Below are 18,991 nucleotides of genomic sequence, written 5' to 3' on the forward strand. Positions count from 1 at the left end.
TTTCAAGCATGCAAATCAGGGGCAGATGGAATTAGCCAAGACGTGCGTGAGGGATGAGAGATGTGTCGCTAGGGGTCGACGCCTTTTGTGGAACATAAGACCCATTTATCCCAAATTAGGGCGGGTGCAGCACTGTTTCACTTTGATGTTCCTCTTTGTGGGGAACTGGTTAGAGTGCTGGGGGTGGGGGAGACAGATTGCTGGAGCACAAACAGATGTTCAAGGCTCATCTTTTGAGGTGGTGATGAAATGTTTCAGCAGTCTTTATATTCCACTGTCAGTTGACACAGAGACAAGGGCAGGGATGTAGCCCTCCACTCCAATGGTGCTTCATATCATTAGCTGTACCAGGAGGAGCAATTCAGTCTATTTGACCTATATCTTTACTACTCTGTGCATTGTGTTTTTTTGTACCCTGCAAGCAGTTGATGGTTACTGAAAACATTTGGTAAACCTTGTCAGAAATACATTTTATAACAAGTAACCAAGCACACTGCAGCTCATATCTAACAAGTGTCTTCTCGGCTTTCTCTTTTTATGTCAGTCTATTTATTGTAATATTATACCAGTTTTCAGTCAATCAATCAGCCTATAAATGCATCTTGTTTAACTTGTGACATTTTTCTCCTTTATTTAAGGAATATGACGATGGCTATGGAACATCTTATGATGACCAGGTATATGAATCGTATGACAGCAACTACAGTAATCAAGGGCAAAAGTAAGTCACACTTTTTTTGGTTTCGTTTTACTTTGTTTTGTTGTTTCTGTTTTTGGTACTTACACTTGTGCATTGGGTCCTGGTTATTCGGTCGCCATATGCAGCACCACAACTCTCCACTTAACATAATGGTATATTGTAAAAACACAAATATTTTCATATGGATATGCCATTTGGATATTGCACTTTGCTTCAATGGAATGTTAATAATATTTAATTTGTTATATAATTAGTGTTCAATTTGGAAATCTCTACTGGAAACACTTCATTACAGAGTCTATCATGACATGGTGAAAAGCCAATAGAGGAAGCAGTCTGGCATTCTTTCAGGGAGGTGTAAATTGTTTGGGTTGGCTTTGTAATATACTGGACTTTAACATTAGAGCTTGTATCAATAATCAATAATGAATTTTCACCTCTTCAAATCCATGTTTCTATGTCAGCAGCATAATGAATGTCATGGAGCAGCTTTAAGCACAGCGTTGTGATTTTATGGATCATGGCTTCATTTTCCTTATTGATCTTTTATCCTGTGGCATGAGGACAAAAAAGCTATCAAAATCTCCCTAGACAACTGACCAGCACTGACCAGCAGACAAAGTTAGCATGTGGACATGGTGGCACTCACAACGCAGCTGCCGAGACAGGTATTTATCAGGAGCATTTGGAGTGTCCTCCGCCTTTTGCCTGTACGTCAGCTAGGTTAGGCTCCAGCAACCTCCATGACCCACAAAAGCGGCAGAAGGGGATAAGAGGATGGATGAATGAATGAATGAATGAATGAATGAATGAAAGAGGGGCAGCTGAATGTGACATTTTTTTTAGAAATTTTAATGTTCAATTTTAAACTTACAAGTCATGCAAAATATTAAATAGAAGAACCTGATTCCCCCAAAACAAAACCAGTGTAAATTTTGGAGATAAGATCATGTTTGTGACATGCAAATGTGAAAATTAATGCATTGTGCTCGTTGTCCATCCTGTTTCAAAAAAACTTTTATAAACAGGGTTATAATATTAGAATAGATGAAATAGCTTTAAGCATTTCTAGTTCTGTTTATACATTTTATTTTTTCAACCAATTTTGGGAGAAACAGTGGTGGCTGATTTGAAATTATTTGTAATTCATTGCTGTTTATTATGTAAAAGACACCTTTGATTCATTATTTTTCTTATCTCACTACATAAACATTTTTTGTGGCATTTTTCTGCATTTTTCTTAACAGTGGATCCAGTGCAGCTAAATGTACATTATTGATTTTGTTACATCCAGGGAGCTATCACACCCTGCAAGCCACACAAGGTTAAAAGCATTTGCTGTGGCATGATGGTGTGCCACTTTATTTCATCAACACACAATGTGCTACATTTATGTATGCCTGCCTGTGCCACTTTAACAAAGAACAACTGTTGCCACATTTAGTGTGTCAAAAATTGGATTGTACTGGCAGCTGCTGAAAAGAAAGGGAAAGTAGGCAAGTAGAAAAAAGAATGTTACTCTGTCCCTTGGCTTATGTGAGCATGGGTGGTCGATGTTTTCTTCTGTTGAGGTGTCGGGATATATGTCACCTAGGCTTGATCCATCTTTTGTGCTACATCTTATTTTTTTATTTATTTTTTTTCTGGCCAGCTCACACTCCCACACAAATAAACCCTCTCTAACATTCAGAGGGATGTACCTTGAAGTGTTGCTGGTTTTGTAAAGAGATGCTTGCTGGGGATTGGTGGGGTGGGATGAGGGGGGCCAGGTCCGCATCAGGAATCTGCAGCTATTTCTTTTAAAAGCTGCCTCGTGAATAATAGTGGGAGTGTTTCAGTGAAGGTGGGAGCAGAGGCGAAGGGGGTTGGGGACAGCAGAGAAGAAAAATGAAGTACATCATATCCACGCTTGAGGCTGGGTCTGCTCAAAGAGATTTTCATGTATTTAATCTGTTGGATACAAAGCAACTAACAGAGCATAGACATCGAAGTCCGTGCCTCCAGAGACAGCTGATTCACTTACTCTTTGTCTTATTTATGTGTCCTCTGTCTTAAATTTGGTTGAAAATTGACCGTTACTGCAGGTCAGCATTGTCCATGCATACAGCATAAGCTTGTGGGATTGATTTGATTTATGCACGAAGGTAAAGTATATTATGCACAGTGTTTTTTTGTTTTGTACTTGCAGGCAGTTCATAAGGATGTATGATCATACTTATTAGCATAGCACATTGTCATTCCATCAAAAAAACATTTTATTTTTTTTACAGGCTAAAAAAAATTAGATGTGTAACCTTTCATGATTGCATTTCACGTATTACTTACTTATTTAACTGTATTTCAGAGCTTCATGGTGAAATTAAATACTGTCCTTGCATAGCCTCCTCTTCATAGTCGCAATCCTACTTAGCTTTGTGATGGACAAAGGTGCATTACATTCACCCTGAGCCTAAGGAAAACCATAGCAGGTCCCAGCTGCACTAGTGCCTACAGGAGAGTGTGTCCATGTGTGTGGATTGATGTGACTGTGTGTGTGTGTGTGTGTGTGTGTGTGTGTGTGTGTGTGTGTGTGTGTGTGTGTGTGTGTGTGTGTGTGTGTGTGTGTGTGTGTGTGTGTGTGTGTGTGTGTGTGTGTGTGTGTGTGTGTGTGTGTGTGTGTGTGCGTGACAAGTCTCCTAACAATGTTTCTCAAAGCCTAAGGAGCTCCCAGTCACCAATGTGAGCTCTGACTGCGTGGCAGGGTTTCGTTGCCGGAAGATAACAAGCAGAACAATTTACAGTCTCTCTGTCATGGTATTACCCCAATGGCTTATATGCTTGAAAACAGCCCTGCCGTTTGTGAACATAAAGGAAAAGAAAGAGAGTGGTTTTGAAAGGTTCCTGTTCTTCAAAGATTGTAAGACTCCATCAGTGGAGTTACTGATACCTATATTGTCTTGAAATATGAAATGCATTACAAAAGAGCATTTAGCATGAAATGTATTAGCTTTAGGTGGCTAACAGAGTGTTGCTTGTCACTCAGATGATTTATATATTCTCACTATGCTATTATATGATAGATGTTTCTATTTTCAATAAGAACTCGCTTTCTATTCTGGAGAAACAACCATTTTGCTAGATTTACGACTGTATATTAATCATTTATAGATTGTTTGAGTCATTTCTAAAGAAAAAAAAAATACTGATTCCACCATTTATACGTTAATATTTATTTTTCTAACTTGAATATCTTCTTGCACATTGTGTGTAATAATCATCACTTTGTACTTATTACTGCATTCTGAAATTATGCATGATTAGCCTTGATGAAATCTGAGGGATTGGTAAATAATGAAATTAATACATCCATACTGCACAGTGTACAGTGTACATGTAGCCAGCTGTCATGTCAGCCACTGTAATTGTGTATTCTGTTTTGTTATAAGGGCTAGGTTTAAGTTAAATGTAAACTTAATAATGTATAACTTTTATGTTACAAAACTACAAAATACATTTCCCTTTTTCATAAAAATTCTGAATAAATTGTTGGTTCATTACTGTCATGTTATTATCAAAAGCCATAAAACCTAATTTTGTCATGTATTTTTTGCTTTGTTTGTGCAGACATAAAACAAAGCAAAAAAATGGTTAGAAAATAGGGCAAGATGTGTTTTCATGTACTAAAATATGAATTATTAATTTCATCCTAATAGACATGGTTTTGCATGATACTAAAATCATCTACTTCAGTGGAGAGCACAGACATGTCCTATTTGATTACATCCTTTCAGTGTTAATTATTGCAGTAATTTACAGCTGGCTAATTATATCTTAATCAGTGAATCATATTTTATGTGAAAATTGTATGTCTTGCACTTAAAATGTAGTGAACATAGAATGTGCTGTTAGATGTACAGTGTGAAGTTAAATATACATAGCAATTCTTGATGTTAATGTGTAACTAATAAAAAATGGGCACAAAGTCTGTATTGCCTCATTTTCAATAATCCAAATTCCATATTTAACAAATTGTACAATCACGATAAATCATTAACTTTTAACATTTGATTTGATGGCAGCAGTACACACTCCTGGCAGCAGTACGCACACTGGCACTGTGCAATAGTGACAGCAATCATAGCAATCAGTCTTTATGAACTCAGCTTGAATAACAGGTACAAACTGCTACATTGAACATTTGTTATATTGAACACTTGTTAACTTCACCACTGCCAAATTAGATAATACAACCAGTGTATTATGTGGACATAATGTGTAGACTCTACACATTATGTCACATTAGATACGATCAAATCCAAAAGGCATTTCCTTGTTTCAGAAACAGCTGATGCCTGGAGGAACCTTGTGAAATGCTACCTAAACACGACAGTTGTGCAGTCAGTCCACCAACCCTAGATCACAGCCTCTTAGAGCAGTTTTAATCAACACAGCAGGCTGAACTATCATATACTGTATTTTGGAGAGGCATCAACAGTTATTGGAAGCTGAAGTGCTTAGGTACCAGTCCAGCGCTCAGGTCATGGAGGCTGAAGAGAGCTGTTGTGGAGAGTGTCTTTAACTTTATTAGCAAAGGAAAGGTGATATCGCCTAAAGGAAATGGGAAGGATAACAGTGGTGACACAGCCCAGTCTGGACACTGCGACAGGTCTTCGCGAGACTGACTCTCGCAGCCCGGGTGTGATCAAAGCATTATTTCATACTTGACACCTCAGAGACTTCTAGCTGTTGACACTTAAACCCTTCCTTGCATTTGCTTTGGTACGCTACATCTCAGGCTCGATCTGGGGGCTGAAGGGCAAGAGTATAGCTGTGTGACAGTGTTTTAAAGGGCAGACTCATCCCTGAGGAACAACTGTAAATTTTATTACAAGGGATAGAATGAAAGAAGACAGTAGAGTGGCTATAGCTTTCTGGGTAACAGCCTAGAATCAATTGCTTGATTGAACCCCAATACTGCTGAAAACAAGAATCATTATCAGAATCACAGTACTGAAGCGGAAGATGTCAAACCATGGTATCTTTCTTGAGGCCAAAGTGAGATATGAACATTTGATATGCAACACATGGGGAGGATTTGCAGTGGTAAATGCCAGACCACTTCCATCAGCTTGTAGTGTCCTACTCATTCATGTAACAGAAAGGGATGCTACTAAAAATGTGAGTGTAAGTGAATCATTGAGTTTCCAGCTAAGAGGTAGGCCGTAGATGCAGACAAAAGGAACAGTCTATGACTTAGTTATGTTATAACTATGTTGTCATTGTGTTGTCACCATGGAAACAATAAGTTAAATGAAGCTACAAATGTGCATAAATGACTGTATATTACTGTACTTAAAAAACCCCCAGCTATTTTAACAGCTTCATTGAGGTGATGTGACTCTTTATTTAGACAGTATAATGTGCAGAGCATGATTCATCCACAGAGAATCGTAGATTCCTTCACCATATATTTCTTGGTTTTTGTGATCATTTAATTAAAATAGATGTGGATTAACTAACAGGCCGACTTTATCGTTGCTATTGCAGATAACACGTCAAACAATGGTCGCCAGAGTCTCAGCTTTCAAGTAATAATTTCCCAGTAACATCCACGTTTTATACCTCTGCAAAGTTGCTGTTCTTAAATTATACTGTATATGAAGTGGTGACTTGCTCTGTAATCTAAAGAAGACCATGTATAAATGTCAGTCGTCACTTTGCCTTCAGCTGCTGTCATAGCATTGTTTGAATTGCCATGCAATCTATTTGACCAGCCTAGTTTTGTCAGTGGTACTTCTTTGATGTCTCCTTCTTTTGTCAGGGCCCTCAGGCAGACAACACCCATTCAGTACAATGGGATTTTAAGCATTGTGTTTTTTTAATCTTAGTACAGATTGCCTGTGTTAGCTGTCTGCTTCCGAAATGCCTGCAGTGTTTTACAGATGCTGGGCACCTAGATGCTGTTTTCTAGGTAGACAGTTGTCAAGATGAATGACGGCTGCCATGATGGGAATGAGGTTGTCTACGCAGAAGGCAGGCAGGATTTATGCTACTGTTTCTGTCTTGGAACAAAAAGTGGCAGATTTTGTATTGTGAATGTAATGTCCCTCGATTAGAAGGGTTTTACTGTGACAACTGTGGACTGTATTAACTTTGGACATTATGAGGAATGATTTCACATATCTTCCACAGATGCAAGAAAATGACATAAAGCAAGGATTCAAAACTAGTGAGATGACTTGTTTGCAAGACTGAATGCATGCTGGATGTCTTTTTGTCCTTCTTTGGGGTTCTGTAGTAGGGGTCTATGTTGCAAATAGCCTTGCAATCAGTCTTCGTACTGAGCAATCATGAGAATGCCAACAATAAGGACAGTTTCTCTTTTAAATTATGTCTCATGTATATCTTTTTTTTTTTTTTTATAAAGCAGGACTGTTTTTCATTTTTTTGTTGGTTTATCGTTTTCCTTCTATTCGTGACTGTGGAAAGCACAACGGAGGCAGTGTAATTAGAGAATTCAGGATCAAGCATTTTCAACAGCTTCACCTTTTCAGTCTAGCAAAAAATGCATGAAAAAAAAAGACAAATTAGGCCTATTACTGTACGCGAAGCCCATCAAGGACATATTTTGAATCATGAACAGTCAACACATGCAATATGCAAGAAATATGCGAACAGAAGGAAAGCAGCTTCTCTACTCATCAACACAGGCACTGTTACCTCGGCAGCCCCTTCTAATGTCCTGCTAGATTTCTTCAAATTTATCACAGAAGACTGGAAGAGTAATGGTGATGCAGGAACACAAAGTCCACTAGGGACATGTACTACATCATTCAGATTTAACACCACCATCTGTTTCAGTGTGCCCAGGAATGGCAACATCAGTGCTTAAGACGAAGCATTTACAGAGATGACAGATGCTCTGGAGAGTCAGGGTGTTTACCTGTGGTAAAGTAAGCTTGGAATCAGATGCCTGATGAAGGAGACATACGTATCTAATAAGTGTATTTACATTTGCATTAAACAGATGTTTTTTTGTTTTTTTTTGGCCATTGAAACAGGGAGAGACAAACCCATGTTTTCTACCATTGAAAGTCAGATCAAAAGCTGACCTGTTAAGAAAGTCAAAGCACTTCACACCTATAACAGGAAAATATATTGAGTGAGAAAAAATCATCTCAGGTGCCTCACCTCATGTTTGTCTTCATACAGCCAACTTAATTCTTGACAAGGACAAAATCTGAGATTTCTTATAAATAATGATGGATGTAGAATCATGATCTGATCAGATATCAGAAATTGTTACAGCTGAATAGAAACCAGTTAGTGTTAATTCAAAGGAAATAACACTGACAGCCAGTAGAATGTAGTCAAGTCTAAGTGAGTTGCTGAGCAGCATCCTGGTTTGTCCTATTAGGATCTGTTTTATTGGTGGTTATGAAACAGAGTGGTGTAAGATCCACTAATATCTCTCAAGTCTCCCCACATATCATACAAATGCGAATTGGGCCAAATTTATTTTCCTGCCTTTACAAAAAAATATGTATTTAAAAAAAAATCCTCTCCCAGTATGCAAATTGTGAAATGTGACTTGTAATTATTTAGCGTCTTGTCGGCTCTGGTTTCGAAGAACACACCATGATGAGCCAAAGCTTGTATTTAGTTGTGTCTCTGTGTCCCTCTCTCTTCTCCCTCCTTCCAATGAGTGGTGTCAAGGATACTGCAGCGACTTGGCATCTGTGGCAGATGCATGGTGGCACCTCTGTCACCGGGGCTGACTGGAAACCTCATACTCAGAGCAACAACAGCTGTCCTCGCCACCTGGAGGGAGACTATTTTAGTGCGGGGGGGAAAGCCTGACTTGCCACTGCAGGCTTGATATTGTTTATAGTTGAATGTTGAACTGTGTAAAATTTATGCTAAGCCTGACTTAAGGCACAAGCCTCTGTGGAGAGCTGTCTCATGTCTCATTTAGCTGCCATAGTGCTCTTGAAGAGAATCCCTCCACTGTCCTCAATTGGTCATGTTGTCTTGCTCATCCTTACCAAGAAATTGTTGCCAAGAAGCCATTGAGTTTGTCATGTCACAGCTCTTTAGAAGCAGTATAAGTAGTGGGGAGGCTGCCAATTCCTCAGATATTTCTTGCACTTTAGAACTGTTTACAGTTGCATTGACAGCATTTTGGTATTTGCTGTTAGTTAAAATCACAATAAAAACAATTTAATCCAAATTGAAGTTTTGGTCAAACTGCTGCCAATGCATTTATTATGAAGGAAATAGTCAAAAAAATACTCTCTATAGTATATTTTCAACCATTTACTTTTTTAACTATACAGCATTGTGGAAGGCATTATGAATTGCTTGAAATAAAAATTGGATAATTGGAAATTTCCAAGAAAACAAGAAAGGTTTAGAGAAAAATAAAAAAAAAACATTGTAAAATTTGTCTCAGACACAAATTAATGATGCTGGGAGACATAAGAACTAGTTTAGAATATATAATCATGTAAATAAAACAGAAAAAAAAACAACATTTTTTTAATTGAAAAAATAATATCTAAGAATAATGTGTCGCTGAATAACAGTGGACTACGCTATTTCAAAATCAAGTACATGATTATTCATGTTTTCTATGCAACAATAATATAGCTATTAAAGTATATTCTATTCTATCAATGGGATGAAATGTTTTATTAATATACAATAATTTTCAGCCTTCACAAACAGCACTTTTGAAGAGGGGTTATGTATTGACAGAGATTAAATTACATATGTTTTGGATGGACGGACGGGTGGACGGATGGACGGACGAACAGATGGACAGATAGACAGATAGAAAGATAGATAGATTTAGATTGTAATTAAAGAAATCTACGGGTAATGCGTAATGTGTTACTCATGTGTGTCGTGACTGTCACCTCTATGCCCTCAGCAGTTGGGGGGTGTTGACGTGGTGTGTTGGGGCTTTGGACGGTGCCTTCAGCTCTCTAATCTGGTGAGCAGAGAGGTGTTGGTGTCAGGGATGGTCTGACTGACAGACAGGAGGAAAGGACCCAGCTGTGATGGCTGGTGCCGACGCAGTGGCAGGTTTATGATGGATTGCTTCTCTTGAATGATGGCACCATTACTGAATGATACTGAAGCAGGATTGTTCTGTCAGCATCTCAATGGCAGTTGCAAATAAATAAATAAATAAGCAAGAAATCAACCACTGTGCAACTTGGTTACCCCTTGTCTTTTCATTTATGTTGCCACCCCTCATAGATCTCTGTATGCAGTTATGTGAAACTGAAACTATGGGAGAGGCACCAGAGGAAATTGCCTTGTGGAACCACTAATGTGGCTAAAGCATCTCTTGTTTGTTTCTACTTTTGCTACTTGTGCATTAGCTTTTTTTATCGCTGCATAAATTATATGTAATTACATGGTTATTCATCTTAGATGTTGTAGAAGTTCAATACAGTAATTACTTACATATTTATACATCACTCCTGATAATCACATCACATTTCTTCGTTTCACAGCTCAGATGACTACTATGAGTACGGACACAGCGGCGAATCATATGATTCTTATGGTGAGTGTCTTATCTCTCCTCATCATATATATCTTGTGTCAACTGTTAGAAAATGCAATTAAATATCTGAATCTGCCCTGCTGGTTTCATTTCTGTTGCCACAGCATGAGTCTAATGGTCTGATGTCTTGGATACATTCTACACAAACACGTTTAAAGCCACAATTGCAAATCTATCTTTTCAGCTCTTCATTTCATTTGGCTCATTGGGAGACAGAAATACCCCCAATACTCAATAGCTTGCAGCGAAATTTGTATTACTAAATTATCTTAAATGTATTATTATTTTGAAAATAAAAAAACATTAATAACAAAAACATGGACTTGTTCTGAGTTCTTGGCTGCCAAACAAAAGCGCTGCCCTCCAGCCCTGATGAATTCATGACTGCAGAGGAGTTTTAAAAGTAAGCTGATAGTTGAGGCACAGAATCATTTAAGAACATTTTTCTTCTTTTACTTCAATAAAGCAGCTAAAACCACATTTGAAAAAGAGTCATCCTTTCATTTGACCCCTAGCGACAGTACTCACATCTGCCTACAACAAAAGTTCAGACGAAGATCAACTCTGCTGTTTAGCAAATTGACAAATATCTGAGTTTGTGTGTAAACCAGATTCAATATGAGGGGTTTTGTGTGCAAAGGTGTTGACATTCAACATAATAGCCAACAGCTTGCTATCACTGTGATGCATGCGCTGGAGATTATACTGCATGATGATACCCTTTGTCACATCTCCGTTAGCATCATACCCAACCTCCAACTTAACAAGATATCATCTCACCGAGGAACCTTGTTATTCAAGCGCTGTTCTCAAAGTACAGGAAATAAATGTTAGTGTCTACGTTTTTGCCACAGTATGTGGCTCTGCAGCTGAATAAAAACGACAGCATTTTATTTAATGACTGATTTCAGATTCAGGCTGTGTCTATGTATGTATGTACAGCTCCAGTAGCTCCAACATTCAGTCTAACTTAGCACCACTGAGGTACCTTTGAACAGTACTGTGTCAGTGGTCTTTCACTGCATTTAGAGAAAAGTGGGCCAAGGTCATTTTGTACTTGAATAATAGTAGAACAATTATACAGTTGCTCCTGCTGCTGTACAACTGAATGTGAATACTTGTGTAATCGCACGTGTCTGTGCAAGTACAAATTTGTGTTGTCCACTTCATAGTCGTTTTTTATATCATTATTTCAATGATTAAAGGATTATAAGTAAATGTTTCGAGATTTTAAGTAACTTTTTATAGATAATTCTTGACACTGTGGGGCAGGGTTTTCACTATAATCTCTCCTGCGGTTGTGGGATTAAATTCAGATCTGTGACATCTGTTTTAGTTCCTCAACTTCCCCTCACAGTTTAATGAAATGCATTGAATTGGTGAATTAACTGTCCGTAAGCATGAATTTAAGTAGAGCTGAGTCAAATAAATATTGTGATTATTTCAATAATTTACCATGGTTGTGACTGATGGTTGTTTAAATGTTTGTTCATGTTTATTGACTTTGAACACGATTGAAGCATTTTTTTAAGAGGACCGGAGTGCACATACATATTCAATTTACCGATATTAGCAAGAATGAGGTTTGACGTTTTTGTGAGTTTTACCTCATCTTTATTGAACAGCTCGGAGCTCGGATTTGTCTCTATGCATTGGGCCTGAGATGAAGTGAGTACCAGTTTAAAGTTTACCGTGCCTGTAGCCTCGTAATCAGGCCCCTCCGACACCATATAAGATGGATAATTTCAAATATATTGGTTTTTGTTGATTATCTTTATGTGACTGTTTCTTCTGAGACATATTTCACTTAAAATGTAAATATTTGTGCTTTGAATTGACAAAATAATGAAGATGATATGTATTTTATTATCTGCGTCCGGAGGATATAATATATTGGAGACGTATATGCATTTGTGTTTTATTCTGTAGAGATTTTAATGTGTTTTTTGGGAAAAACTTCCCCAACTTTTCTGACCACATAAGTAGACGAAGCACCTTCAACTCATTAATGTGCTGTGAGGCTCCACATAAAATAAAAACTGCTGCCGCTTGGGTCACAGAAAATAGGCACTAGCTCAAAGAAGAACAGATAAACAGTGTTGATGTGCATCCTTGCTCTTGAAACACAAGGTTACCTTGGTCTATTTCTTCAAAGTGACTGTTAGTGATAGGGTGACAGATTTAATTAAGGGGTATTGGCTATGTGCTACCAACAGAAGGCCTGTACACAGGAAAAAACAACCCTTTGTGAGCCTCAGCTCAAGGGAAGTCTCAGTGCGGGCTGAAGATCAGACAAAAACTGCCATCGATAGTGGCACTTTCACATTGACAGTACCAGGGGGTGAAGAGAGGCTGATTTGGACTAATGGTAATTGTGACCTTTTTGCTGGGAACCCCTAAATGGGTGCTTTTCAGGTAGCTTTTTGATCCTTTTCATTCAATTATCTGAGATGCATCCGTCCAGGTGAAAGTCAACTGCTTGTATGAGTCACTGTTTGTATAAATGCTTTTGTTTTAAGATGACCAGCATCAATTCCAGACACTCACAATTTTTTTGCTGCATTATTTTTATTGAAGGGAGTATATTTGTGATATTTGCATGGTGCTAGAAAGACTTTCATAATGTTTAAATGAAAGAATAGTGTGACGCTTCTATATTGACTCTCCATCTGTTTCTGTTCCTTTCTTCTTCAGGTCTGGAAGAGTGGGCAAACAACCGCGGCAAAGCACCGTCAGCACGAACAACCAAGGGAGTGTACAGAGATCAGCCCTACTCCAGATATTGAACTGTTTATACAACCAACACCTGAGTCCTCGTGGCTGTTTCAACCCAAGTAATGGATTTTTTTATGGACGCTCCCACATTTTTAGAATTGAAAACTAATCCGTAAATTAAACAGATAAAAAAAATGATATTAAGACACAGAAGGAGTAAGAAACTGACTGGGCATTTAGATTAAGAAAGACTCCATAATAAATTAAGTTTCTCCCTCAACTAATTGAGTATGAAGAATGACATTGTATGAAGCAACTTTTTGTGGTTAGGAGTAGTAACCAACAATAAGCCGCTGATACAGACGTTCTACACAGCTGCCAGTGCAACGGAATTTATCAGACTCAATTCTTCAGACCTTGAACTGCGTATTGTTGTAGTTTAGTTCTAGGAAAGTGCAGTACTGTACAGTAGATATCTTTTCTGAAGGGTTCTTGGTAAAGTTGTCTCCCTTGTATATGAAACATTTACAAAATGGAAATGAGAATTCATACTGTATACACTTTGCTGTCTAATCCTTTTTTTGTAAAATAATAGTTCTATAGTGTTAAAGGGCTTATAAAAGCATGGTGTGCAACTGTGGATACGTCAGCTGTTTTATTCTGAAAAAGCCCATGTAGTTGTGTTCATGATTCTAGCCCTATTACACACACTTTAATAATATTTAAATAGCCACTAATGATTTCTGTACAGCCAATAACAAGAGATTCAAAACAGTTCAGGAGCTTTTTTAATTTTTGTGATTTTTACTTTTGATTTAAATTAGTCATTTTGATGTCATTTTTTGATTTAATACAATACAAATTCCTTTCTGACTTTTTAGGGATAAGACATAAATTATGTGCTGGTGAAATATCTAATCCAGAGATTTGTCAGTTATATTGATTTTCAGCTTATGTAAGCCCTTTAATATTTTCTTCTTTGTTGATGCTGAATAAACATTTTGAAAAAAAAAAATGCTTGTGTTGAAGACAATAATTACGAACTCATTAAAAAGCGTTATAATTTAAACTAACAAGCCCAAGTGAAAAGGATAGGTTTGGAGTATCCACAAGATGAAAGTATGTCAATTTAAACACAATGTTGCTTTATTAAGTGAAAAACAAAATAAAACAGCAGATACACTTGCTTACAGCTTCAGATGTTTGCAATATGATAAAGGTGCAGCTAGCATGTCTGTGACCTTGTAACTGACCTTAGTAATCTGATAAAAATGGCTTCCTATTTATACTTGAACATAATGTGATGCATTTTGTAGGAAATCTCTCCAACTGAGATTTGTTGGATTTGGCGATAACGGCAATGCGGCTCGTGAAACTCTCTCCTCTCTGTTTGTTCATATAATTCAAGTGTGAAGTGAACGCTGATCACGTCAAGCATCATCAGTAAACACACATTAACTCTGTGAGTGTTTACCCTAACAGAAATGGCTTGTAGCTCTGCACCAAAGCCTCCTTGACCTCAAAGTCGTGTTCGGTTCGGTACAGGTGGGGGTGGTGGGATTGCTCTCTTCTTGTTTTGCTCTTTCTGTTCTCCACCGGTCATGTGACGTTCGCCCAGTCGTTTAAAGAGCCTGCCTTTGTCCCGTCCATTAAAGCGACTCTAAATGACCCCCAGCTGACCTCCGCAGAGAGAGGATGGCAGTAGCTGTTTAAAAAGACCTCCATCCCACAAGGTAAACAACCTGATCCAGTTTAACCTCTCCCCTAACATAGTTGAAGATAAAACCTCTCTAAACTTAAATGTAATATGGTTTCCTATCTCTGTTAAGTCACAAAACTGGGACTAATTAGATGTCTGTAACAAAAAACTGTAAACAAGTATGATAAATAGCAGTAATATTTCAAATGACTGTTTAGTGAAATAACTTTATCCTAAGACTTTGATAAAATATATCCTCTGTTACAATCATTGAACCATACAGTATTCTTGTCTTGGCATTTGTTTTCAGAATGTGTGATAAATTATGTTGTTATCAACTTTCATGGTCATATTGTTGTTTATACTCTATTCTAGGTCGACCTCCCAGCTACACCAGATCACCCATCCAACTATCTCATCGGTGCTAAAGGTACAGTATGTTGTTTTCTGTCCTAAGTATTTGGTGTCTTTGATTGAAAGTATATACATATTTTTGAACTAAACAAAAATTAGAGAGTGCAAAAGATTAGCGGGAAGTTGGGTGATCCTTAGAAAGGATCCAAAAAGTCTTGTTTGAAAATGAGATGAGTGTAATCGTCTTGTCTTCAGTCACTTATCGGAATCTGGGTCACAGGTTTTGCTGGAGCCTATCCCAGCTGACTTCAGGCGAGAGGTGGGATACGCCCTCGACAAGTCGCCAGTTCATTGCAGGACCACACAAACAGACATTCACCATGCTCACGCTCATACCTACAGTCAATTTAGAGTGACCAATTCATCTATCATACATTTTTCTGGCGGTGGGAGGAAGCCAGAGAACCCAGAGAGAACCCACAAAAACAAGCAAAAGCAAGCAAATTCCACACAGAAAGCCTCAGGTGGAATTGAACCGAGGCCTTTCTTGCTGTGAGATAACAGCACTACCCACTGTGCTACCTTGCTTCCCTTCTGATAATATAGTGAGCACAACAAGCACAAAGACAATGTTACATAAGGTTTAGGAGAGCTTTGACAACAGGGATGCACAAAAATGTTTCAAAAATCTTTACTGCAGAAAAGCAGTCTATGGGGATTACTATACCATCGGAACTTTTTCCTTGCTAGCTAATCTTGATTGCAGTTCTTATCATTTTGACAAACTTGTTTAGCCTGTCCTCAATGTAAGTACTCTCCCAGCAGAAGAAGAACCTTAAATAACATAGATGAGACTCAAGTGTTCATTGATTGGTTAAAGTAGTGAGCAGGTGAAGCACTGCTCACATTATAGCTGCTGTAAGTCTGAGATATGACTACTGATGGTATGGAAGTAATTTAAAAAATGAAGTCATGACTTTAAGTTCTCCTCAGTTTGAAAATGTCCATAAGCTTAATTCCACAGTTTTGTTTTTTAGGATATCATGTTGGTGGTGATGTAAGCATGATAACACAAATAAGCATCCAAAATAAATTACGGTTAGGGAGTCCTGAACACATTAAAGGTAAATAGGATATGCTTAATCTTCATGGTCATATTTCTGTGTATGTGTACAGTATTTCTTTACAAAAAAAACAACAACAAAAAACTTGATTCTACAAAGGGAATACAGCAATACCATGGCATATTGGACAGTAATGTGACTTTGAGAAAACCTGATGTACTCCTGACAGATATTTTAATGTTAAAATTGTTTTTCCATAGATTGTGAAATCCTTCAAAAGAGCCCCCTAGTTTGGAGCTTGACCCTCAGCTCTCCTGTGAAGCTTTCCTTCCCCAATCTCCTCTAGGGGATTCCTGTCCTCTGCCTCGCTTTTTACCTTCATGCAATTAGTATAGACAAGCACTTTTGTGTGTCTGAACCACACCGGAGTCTGTTTCGGTGTAGTTTGAAATAACACCCTGTGCTTGTATTAAGTAGAGAAACAGATACCAGATGGTGATAAGGACAGTCCTAAAATGTCATTTGGCTTTTTATGTGGAGCTCATAATGCTTGTCTTTGTCTTGTTTTGTCTCTTAATAGACTTGTCCGACTCCACATGAGCTGCCCTCCAAGCATTCAAGTCAAACCCATCCCAAAAAAGGCCAGACAACCACAGAGTCTGCAGTTGGATAGGTGGTGGATTTTCAAATCAAATTTTCACACTCAAGACTGCAGGTGACTCTTGCTGGTGACAACATGGAGAGACACATTTATATGCAGAGAAAAAAGGGGGGTGGGGCACAATGTATGTATCACAAATCAGTTTTCAACAAAGACAGGAAGGGAGAGAGAGGAAATCCAGGCAAATGGAGTCCTTCGTCCTCTGGGATGACGTGTCGGAGTGTATTTCCTTCAGAGCTCCAACAGCTCTGTATACATTTTACATACACTGGGGTGCTCTGAACTGACTGTGAACCTTCTTTGACTCTGTTCATTCAAGCTGTTGTCTACTGTCTATTGTTGCTGTCCTAAGGAGGATGCGTACATAAATAATGCAGTATGCAAAGGGAATGAAATCATATTTCTAGCAAAGACACCTCTGGATTCATGTTGCTGTGCTCATTAACCTACATCCAATCCACTTTAATGAATAAATAATTTGCAAAGTGCCTTGTTGTTGCATTGTTATGACAGTTTTTGATGCTTAGTCCCATACAATCCTTTTAAATATGCGGTAGAAAAGGAAGGTATTCTTTTCTCTTTAATGCTGTTTTTTGGTTATCTGTATGCATTACTACAGCAGACACCACCCAGCCACACATCAGTGTATAGTCTATCCCAGATGTATTGCTTAATCAGAATGGACTTGAGTGGATATTACAATTCCAAAATAGCCTTCTATCAGATAGAGACCTCCATTCTGTCTTGTGCATAAGTCCAGATGGGTTGATCTGTATTCTACACACTTGTATGTCCTCAGTGGCAGACAATAGTTTTCCATTAGAGGAAGTGATTCTCTCTGCAGCCCCAGGCCGAGCTTCGCACAATAACAGAGAGACCTAAAGCTTGCATCTCGGGCTCCTGGAGTCAACTCTCATCACCTCCGGGGTCTGGTTCACCCACTGAAGTTAGTGGAAAAAGACTGGCTTATCTGAAGTAAATTTGTCCAAGTTAATAAAGTAAAAACAGCTTATTTAATTAAGGATGGATACAAAAGTGCTTACAGTCATCGGTCACAAGTCCAGTTCAGCACCAAAATACCAATCGAAAATTGGGGTTGAGTGACCAGTGGACGTGTTTTGAACCAGGCTTCAGAAGATTAGCAGAAATATCATAAAATAATTCCAGGCTGAAAAACGATTTTCTTTATTAGTTTCTATGTGTAAATGATGAAGTTAAATATGAATAAACTAAATTTCACAGTTTAAACAGTTTTTGTTCTTCCAAAAGACAGATCTCTGTGTTTGTTCATCATTTCCTGGTCAAAGAAGAAGTGTATCAGCTATTAAACGATTAATTTTCCAGTCAAAATTTAGAAGACGTTCACAAACTAATCTAAATGTTTTTACTTTTAAGGTTTGATGTTTGTTTAATTTCAGGAAATTCTAATTAAAATTGGATCAGATTTTTCATTTTTCCTTCCTTGCCAACAGTTCCCTGAGAAGATTGATACCTTATAAGTACGCGTTTGGAGCTGAATCCAGAATCTTCTTTGCATAGTAGAGCATTAAGCCTACAGACAGGAAAAACCCTAGCATAGGTCTCTGTTTCCAGAGTATCCACTAAATATATTTTGACATGAAAAAATATAAATGGGGTGACTACACCATGTTTTAGAATGGTTTGAGTAATACTGATTTCAGTTTTCTTTGCTGTTGTCTGTTTTTTTTTTTTTTACACTTGTGCTTCTTGGCTCTCTGTTATGCCAAAATTTAAAGTCTTTGTGTGCAGCCAAGCTTACAGCTATAATTTTACTACCTGGTATTTACCATAAAGAGAGCACAATTTTTGTTTATTGAAAATTTCAAACTAGTATTCCATAAATTCCGTGCATTTTAATTTCATTTTAAATTTGTGTTTTTGTCTTATTTTATCATTAACATCACAAAAATTGTAAAACTTTTAAAAACATGTTATCAATGCTTCTAAAGCCACTTTGTGTACAACTCAGTAACAATATGTGAATATTGTAATGGATTAAGATGATACAATTTGGAATAGTCTGTGTATTTCATCGATCCATTTGCTGTGATGCTTGGTGGGGTACTGCTCAGTGTTTTATATTGCCTTTTTATCTCTCGGTTTGTTTTTTGGGGGGGTTTTTTGTTGTTGTTGATGTCAGCATAAATTTGGTTTACATTTAATTTCCTTTTAAGTAAATAAGAGTACAATAAAATTATAATATGGGCAAATAACAATGTGA

At 37.7% G+C, this 18,991-nt stretch overlaps 1 protein-coding gene across 2 annotated transcripts in view; it reads left to right on the forward strand.

Moving 5' to 3' along the window:
• The window catches only part of khdrbs3 (KH domain containing, RNA binding, signal transduction associated 3), a 92,026-nt gene extending 78,181 nt beyond the window's left edge, over positions 1 to 13,845 (forward strand). For both annotated transcript variants that reach the window (XM_068333520.1, XM_068333521.1), the window contains 3 exons: positions 639 to 721; positions 10,204 to 10,256; positions 12,951 to 13,845. In XM_068333520.1, coding sequence (XP_068189621.1) covers positions 639 to 721; positions 10,204 to 10,256; positions 12,951 to 13,042 — 228 coding nt within the window. In that variant the 3' untranslated portion in view covers positions 13,043 to 13,845. The remainder of the gene's footprint in view (positions 1 to 638; positions 722 to 10,203; positions 10,257 to 12,950) is intronic.
• Positions 13,846 to 18,991: the final 5,146 nt, after the last annotated feature.

This window comes from Antennarius striatus, chromosome 14 (genome assembly GCF_040054535.1).
Source record: "Antennarius striatus isolate MH-2024 chromosome 14, ASM4005453v1, whole genome shotgun sequence".
NCBI classification, from domain to species: Eukaryota; Metazoa; Chordata; class Actinopteri; order Lophiiformes; family Antennariidae; genus Antennarius; species Antennarius striatus.